The 8306-nt window shown below is 39.9% G+C and overlaps 2 protein-coding genes across 4 annotated transcripts in view; one reads left to right on the top strand and one right to left on the bottom strand.

Moving 5' to 3' along the window:
* Nucleotides 1–599: 599 nt before the first annotated feature.
* On the bottom strand, nt 600–3395 carry ctxn2 (cortexin 2). Its single transcript, XM_019886461.1, has 2 exons — nt 2454–3395; nt 600–1680 (listed from the first exon to the last, which is right to left on the bottom strand). The coding sequence occupies exon 2, from the start codon at nt 1618–1620 to the stop codon at nt 1375–1377; it is 246 nt and encodes an 81-aa protein (XP_019742020.1). The 5' UTR covers nt 1621–1680; nt 2454–3395; the 3' UTR covers nt 600–1374.
* A 3353-nt stretch (nt 3396–6748) lies between these two features.
* myef2 (myelin expression factor 2) overlaps nt 6749–8306 on the top strand; it is an 11384-nt gene continuing 9826 nt past the window's right edge. For 2 of the 3 annotated variants that reach the window (XM_019886797.1, XM_019886799.1), the window contains exon 1: nt 6749–6973. In XM_019886797.1, the coding sequence (XP_019742356.1) occupies nt 6864–6973 (110 nt within the window). In that variant the 5' untranslated portion in view covers nt 6749–6863. The remainder of the gene's footprint in view (nt 6974–8306) is intronic. The other variant, XM_019886798.1, reaches the window with a different exon arrangement.

Consider the following 8306-nt stretch of genomic DNA (forward strand, 5'->3'; position numbering starts at 1 on the left):
TTCGGGTGAGGGTTAAAGGGAGCTTCAGCCATTTCCGTGCCATTTGATGAGCTGAAGGAGAATATGACGCAGCATTTGCCTCACACTCACTCCCACAATACCATGTAGACGCAGTAGAAACCAGCCTAGGCTGACTGAAGAACAAACACTATGAGCAACGTACGTACACTACAGTATATTGCCAAAAGTATTTGCACACCTGCCTTGACTTGCATATGAACTTACAGTGAGTGACATACCATTCCAAATCCATATGGTTCAGTCCGATGTCGGGCCTCCCTTTTATATAGCAGCTTCACTGCTTCTTGTATTATTTGGCATTTGACTCAGCATGACTCGGACTTGATCTTAGTTTGGTGCTTTCTACCATCTTTGTTACTGATTTATTGCTTTATTGTTGTACGTATATATGATAGTTGCTCCATGTACAGCACTTTGTATACAGCGATGGCTGTTTTAAAGTGCTCTATAAATACAGTTGAGTTGAGTTGAGTTGAGAATTCATCCAAACCAGATTTTCTCATCAATGTCTTAAGGTAGAAAGTAATTTTGGAACATGAAGGCACCATCCCCAAACTGTTCGCACATAATTGGAGTTCCTTTCACTGGAACTAGGTGGACAATATTTTCGATAATGACGTCCAACATCAGTGTGTGACCTCAGAAATGTGCACCATGAAAAAAAAATAGTCAAGCGCATATCTGAACTTTGGGGAAAAGCTTCCCATGAGAGATGTAGCTGTTAGAGCTGCACAATGAGGCGCAACGTCACATTAAAGCCCATGGATTAAGAAGGGGATGCCGCAAAAGATCAAATGCATGTCAAGGCAGGTGACCAAATACTTTTGTCTTCATTGGGCCTTCACTGACATGTTGGTTCCAAACTTCTACAAATGCTCAAAGGTTAACACTTTGGATGGGAATGAACGAACAGAATGTAAAGTTTGCAAAATTGCAGGTTTGTTGAGAACATAAAATAATTAGAAAGAAGCATCATTCTGTCGCATAGTCTTTAAAACAACCAAATCTCACTTTTTAACCTGACACGTATACACACATTTTACTGCAGGCCGATGTAGACCACACCTCCCACATGCACGGATAATCTGCAAAACAACATAATGTTGACTCTGAAACTAAATATGAACTACTGTACCGAAGTGATCCCCATGGAAAGTATTCACCTTCGGATATCAACCAAATTCTCTTTAGTTGCACTTGATTGAAACCTAAGTTTCCAGCTCTAGTCAAGTAAGCAACAATGACCTGTGTTTCTGTTTGTATGGGTGTTCCATCAGTGACTTACTGAATGCATGTGAAAGCCTAAAATAATCAAGGTTTTTGAGGACATCTATGGATGTCTGTCCCCCTGTGTTAAGTCAAGGCATACTCAAACGTCCCTTTCTCCAGCCCTTCGATGCCGTCTGCCCAGTTAGAGGACGGCATGCTGCTGTAGGGGTCCAGTAGGATCCTAAAACACCTCACTATCAGCAGTCCCAGGAACACGAGGAGCATCCCCACAAAGGCAAACGCCGTCTTCTGTTCCAGAGTCAGAGAGTGCGCCATCATGTCGTTTCCGCTCATGGCAGCCAGGGAGTGGTTGTAGTGGACGCTACACATTGTAAATCAACTTCTAGGTGCCTCATCTCTCCTCTGACTGGGTCACTGCTTGCATGTTACCTAGACAAAGATGATGTGATGCCTTCAGATTGGGTCTGTAAAATCAATTGAAACAATCTGTAACACTGCTAATCCACTGACGAACCAAGAAGAAATAAAGTCACGGGTAGGCAAAATGTTCAATTTAGATAATTTGCGATGCACACAAGAACTCACCGTGACTCATGAAGGGTGAAGAAATCTATAAATAGCTTCGTTCAGTTATGCTAAGAGTCAAACTTCGATCTCTCCATCTTGGCACAATGTTGCAGAGATTGAGATCAAGAAAACAGCAAAGGCGGGGGTTCATGAAGTCAGTAATAAGAGGACATCTTGCCGAAAGCATGACCATACAGCTTCTGAGTTAGAATTCCAGGGTGTCGCAGTGCTTATCGTCAGATATTAAACACATGCTCAGCAATAACAATGAAAACATTGCATCGCATTCAGGCATGACACTATGGATTGTATGTTAGTTTCGGGAAACCAAATGGCTTTCGACCTGTTGCATGGGAGCATATGTCTGCCAGACAGTGTAATTCCATGAGACATAAAACGGTGAATGCCCACATTTACTGCAAGTTCGCCTCTGTCAGTCGTTGGTCCACAAATCTTTTCAAGCAGCAGGTGGCTCAAGAGAATGGGCGAGCGAATGGAATAGATGGTGGAATGAATTGACAGACACAAGAGAGGGAAGTAGGATGATTAGTGAGATACAGGTATGCACGATGAGAGTGAAAGACAGAGACTGCACTTGCAGGTGGGTGTCCTGAGAGGGAAAGCAGGCATCTTACCGTCATTATGGTGCCATTCACAGACCTGTTGATAGCACATCTTCTGCAGAGGTCCTCCCTCTCAGACGCCGCACAAATATGTCCATGAAACCTACCACTATTAGCATGTTTGAAGGCTAGTTTCTTACCAAAACAAAAATCCAAAAAGGAAGGAGGCAATAGAGGAGCGGCGAGTAGGGTAGGGGGAGCTCAACCCGAGATACGTCTCTTCTCAGGGATGCTACTGCTCATCCTCGTGCCGCCTTACTTGCTGCCTCCTGCTCATTATCATTCTGTTTCTCGATTTCTTATCTCTCCCAATCGCAACGCACACGCTCCTGCTGCATGGCAACCACTTGTTAGTCTCACTCAGCTGCCCTGCTGCCTCACTCATTCACAACATTCCTGCTTCGGCAGCGCAAGGATGGCCGCAGCGGCACATAAACAAGCGATCTTCTGTCTCCTCCCTTTGCATCTTTGCAGCCTGGGTGTGTTTGTGTTCTCCCCTCAAAGTGACAACACCGGAATGAGAGTGGAAAGTCACGGTTTAGTCTGCAGGAGAAATGCTGCCTCTCATTGTGCCTGGCGAGTAAATACTGCAAAGGTATCACAACAGCATCATTCATCAAGCCGTGTTTGTTTATAACTGATTATAATGATGATGCTCTCAGACAATGAGGCAGATGAGCACACGATGAAAGAGAGTGGTTTTACTGTAGTGAAGAAAGCACAGAAAACTTGCAGTTTATCTGGCCATAGCATTCAGTATGGAAGCCGCCATCTGTTATGCTGTTATGCAGTACAAGTTTATATCAGCTATGAGGCTTTTTTGTCATAGTGGTGCAGTGACTCAGATCTGAGGATAAGGAATTCCATGTGGGAAATGGTCATTGTTTTTGTGTGTGTAATAAATTAGAGTCTACAAGTGGCAAACTGCAAGCTCCATTTTCCATTTTGAAATGTACACAAAAGAAAGGGAAAAATGCAACAAAAAAAAAGATTCAATTTCTCAGTAGTGCAAACTTGAAATAAATTCACCAAAATCATCAGTTTCATAACTATAATTAGTGAACAATTCTCCTAAAAAAAGACTTTGCGCTGTTCATTTTGTACTCCCTGTTGAGGTTTATTATCAAAGTAAACATAAAACAAAGAGAATTATACATTTTGTATTTGAAACAACCAAATCATTTTTGCTAGCTTAATGCTAACATGTCATTGGAAACCTCATAGACAGGCTTGTGAATATCATGTAGAATCAAGGTGGTTGTGTTAAAACACCGTGACGCAACACTTGTTGACGCACAATACCGTATATCAATACTCATAGGCACATAGGCTTTATTCTCTGCGAAGGATGCTTTATATTCATCAGGATTACTGAGGAATAGAGAAATTCACTGAGGAAGGAGAAGGCTGTTTGTACTGTATAGCTGTTGTATGTCTGTATTATACTGCCCCTGGTGGCCTAGGTGCAGAAGACCAGAAGTACAAGCACTAAAGGGCCTAATTTTCCCTCTTAAGCATTTCAAGGTCAATGGTTTTCATCACCGTGACCTTTTACTCGGCAATGCGTTATAATTTAATGACGTCCAATACAGCAGATGACAAATCCGATATGATTAGAAGATCTTTAAAACATGCATAGCTGGATCTAATGTTCATTTTATTCTATATCTTATGCAATTCTTTCACTTGTGTGACTGAAATCTAAACCTGTTGCATAAAGACTGTCCTGTGTCCATAGGACACAAGGATAACGATTATTAGACTTTTATCTCAGGGTCAGTGCACAGTATACCTTTAATGCTAATGAGTGAAGTTCACACCGCTTTTACAGTGTCGTAATCTCCCCCGAAGAGTTCAAAGACAGAAGTGTTAATGGAAATCTACAGTAATTGACAGTAGCAATTATTAATCCCTTTTAAGTAACAGAGCTACATTGCAATACATGGCCCATTTTTTTTTTTTTTTAATTTCAGTTCAAATTTAGCTGTGTCTTTGTCTATAGTGAGGTTATAAAAATGCCAATCTGAAGTTCTCATAAGGTTATTACAAAAATCAATTTACCCGATAATGATGGATGGTTGGTAAACTAAGGCCACAGAATTTATCATAACTTCAAAAGAAAAAACAAATTGCATTTTTTGAGTGTTTCTGTTTCTCAGAACTTAATTAGACTCCTCAATTTTATGAATGCGTGTATATTGCCAAGTCAACAAACGATGCATTCATTGACCTGGTTTTGTTTACTTTACAGGTTAATGTAAGTGTTATGTTAAAGGTTAATTACTTTGCAACTTCTATGCGCTGTCACAGGTCAACTTGAGACATGGTAATAAAATGAAGTCAGAGCAATCCATTCTCAGTAAGTGACTAAGAACAATGCGTTCTCAAATAAAGTTCAATTATAATTTGAATTATAGCTGCAGAGACCTTGACACATGTAAATGGATGTTTTACAATATGAGATTGTATTCAGGAATCCAAGAATCATCCTGACGATACACAATTATCATTTCTGGGACAGGATTAACTACAACACTGAAAGCCTGACCGAAAGAATGGAAACTGTGCTGCATAAGGGGAAACCAAGTTTATAGTTTCTTCCTTAGATGTTCATGGTGCGGTGCCTCAATTATTTTATCCATATAGTTTCATTGTATTCATTTGCAAAATACGTAATACGTATTTTGCGTATTTTGCGTAATACAAATATGTATTACGTATATAAATACATTTAGAGGCCCAGCTGCGTGCTGACTAATGGTTGCTATGTATTTTTGAAATTGTCTTACCTGGTTCAACAAAGGAACTTGTTTTGATTTTGATCTTTTTCAACATACATGCAACCCTGTTACTAAATCCTTTTAAGCCATCTAGAGGAGGAGTAAAAAAAGAGAGAGACATGACTCAGCAAAAATGACATCTTCAAACTACCGTAATTGCTTGGACCATGATAAGAATTAAGGTAAATCCTTTCTTCTATTTTTTTAATAGTTTTTCAGTGTCTTCACCTTAATTTAATGTGTTACTTAAACGCAACACTATTTGTCGTCATATGATAAGACATTAATATGAAGGTTTTTCTTCCTTTTTTGTTTGTTTTTGTTTTAATTATATACAGTAGTAGCTAATTATGTTTTGGACTTCTGAGCACAGCAGCTAACACAGGTAGCATTTAGCTACTCCCCCCCAAAAAAACACATTTCTAGCCCATTTTTGGGGGTGCTGAAGCACCCTTAAAATGAATACCAACACCACTAAATTTGAAGGTTCAAAAATTATGTAGTAACTACTTGTCTTAAACCAAGATATGTGGCACCTTTCTTAATTTCAACCACGCATTACCAACATAATCCTACTGTTAAAGGTCCTCACTTTTGCAGCATTTAATCCTAGGTAACTGTTGATGTTGTTAATTAGGAGTTAGCTGGCGTCTTTGTGCATCACATTCCATGTAGAGGTATCATTGTATCTCAATTTTTAAAAAATTAATGAGCTGTCTTCCCACAGCTCTTTAAATAAACTTGATCGGAGAGTTTAATCAATGGCCTTCGAATACTGTGTTACGCTTTTCTTTCACAAATACCGTCTGGGAATGAAGTTGTGTTAAAATGTACAAAACAATGAAATTTGTCTTGCCTGACCGAGAGCTCAGCACCTGTAAACTGCTAAGCCAAAAATCACCCGTGACTATCATTAGCATTTATTTTTCCTCATGTTACTGTATTTACCTCATAACCCTCGTGAGGATAAGGAGTTTGGAAAATGCATGCATGGATGGATTTTTCAGGTGCCCATGTACCTATAACTGTGTTTGTCAGACACACCAAACTATATGGTATATCAAATACTGTAAAATGTCTTCTAAAAATTGTACAGTTTATACTTGCGCTCAATGAATCATATGATTATTTTTGATGATTTTTAAAAAATGGCCAAGATTTAAAAAAGTGTTGATGCACGAAGTGTCCTCCAATTCTGGAATGACCCATGGATGTCCATTTTTGAAACTGTGTCAAACATTGACAAACATGTGTATTTGCAAATTGGACGAATTTTTAAAAAAATCTTTATTGATCCAGATAAGGCCATTGAGAACACATAATCTTTTGCGATGGCAACCCGGCTGCAGACATTAGAGCAAGAGAAGGCAAAATAAGAGCAAACACAAATTGTCATATACTGTACAACAAACTACACACTAGAATGTAAACAATCTATACATAAAAATTATATATATATTAAAAACAAGAATAATATGTACACTCATCTCTTCTACTGTATTTCTTCGTCATCCTCAAGAATTCCTCCACACCGCGTGGCAACGGTCTCTGACACTCGCGACATCCCCAAGTCTCGCGAGATGGAGCGGGTTTGCAAGTGCGTCAAGGCATCTTGTGTCGTCTAAGGAACAGCGCCACAATCATGGAAGATATCCCGTGTCTTGATGAAGAGCCAAAGCTAGAGGAGCCTACTGCATCCGTCAAATCGGACACTAGCGAGCCTGGTCCCGAGACACCCAATGGCGTAAAGACGTGAGTGAAAGACCGACCTATAGCGCTCTTCACCGAATGTATGAAGCTAAGCTAAAATGGAGTCTCTGTGATGCTAACCATTGTTAGCTGAGACGGTCCGTTACTTAGTGATGCTGTGTAATCTGCCGTTCGTAAAATCGCAAATGTTTATTTTTTTTATTCCTGACTGCAATTGATCTTTTAAAAGTATGCATGGATATATTTACACTGGCTTGAACGCTAGGCATGGTAGATCAGGTCAACGGCCAACCAAATGTTAGCAAATGCGCATGTTTTCAAATTTAGCGCTCGTTAAATCCTTTTGCGGAATAAACACTCGGTCCTTAAATTAATTACGGGTCTTTAATTCCGAAACTATGTCCACGCCAATCTTGGTTGATCATCACATAAAGTAATTTTAGTTTAGGAACATTAAGTAAAGATTCTATATTGGTAAACGTAAATAAGTCAAGGAAGAAACCTTGTGAAGCGATCACAGATGGAGGAATACCCCCCAACCCTCTCCTCGGACCATATGAACAGTAAATGATGTTGGTTTCATTGACTGACACTGCTGCTTTAATTGTATATATCGTCTTTTATTGTATATATCGTCTATATGTTTATACTGTTTCAGACTACGTTGTCTTTCACTGGTTGCTGAGGATTGAGAGAAATAAATTTCATCCATGCTACATGTCAATGTATGCATATTTGACAATAAAGTTGAACCTTGAACCTTGAGGGTCCATTTGATGATTCCAAATGACCCCGGTCAGTCGATACAGAATTCCCCACAGGAACAGCAGCAACCCATGTTCAATTAGCCCCCTGTACGAGCGAGAGGGCGCCAGTAGAGAACAGTCAACTTTAGGTATTTATTAGTTTGAGTCATTGTTGTTGTTTTTTTTTTTGTTTTTGTTTTTTTATGAAGTAAACTATCTCTTTATTGTAAATGGTGATATAAAAACATAGTAACATAAAAAAAGCAAATCAACTATAAAGTGTACGATGCGAATATCTCTCTCTCTCTCTTTCTCTCTCTCTCTCTCTCTCTCTCTCTCTCTCTCTCTCTCTCTCTCTCTCTCTCTCTCTCTCTCTCTGTCTCTCTCTCTCTCTCTCTTTCTCTCTCTCACACACACACACACACCCATATGAGCTGTGACTCCAGCTCTATTTGGCATTGTCCAAAGCCCCGTTCACACGGCACACATTTGGTCCGACGCAGCTCCGAAATATTTTGTTGCGATGTATTGTACACCGGAGCAAATTTTGTGGAGCGTTCACACGTGCAAAGCCGCTGAGCGTGACAACTCCGGCGCAGCGTCGAAGCAGCGAACTTGCGGTCACACGT

Source organism: Hippocampus comes, unplaced genomic scaffold, assembly GCF_001891065.2.
Source record: "Hippocampus comes isolate QL1 unplaced genomic scaffold, H_comes_QL1_v1.1 scaffold261, whole genome shotgun sequence".
Lineage (NCBI taxonomy): Eukaryota > Metazoa > Chordata > Actinopteri > Syngnathiformes > Syngnathidae > Hippocampus > Hippocampus comes.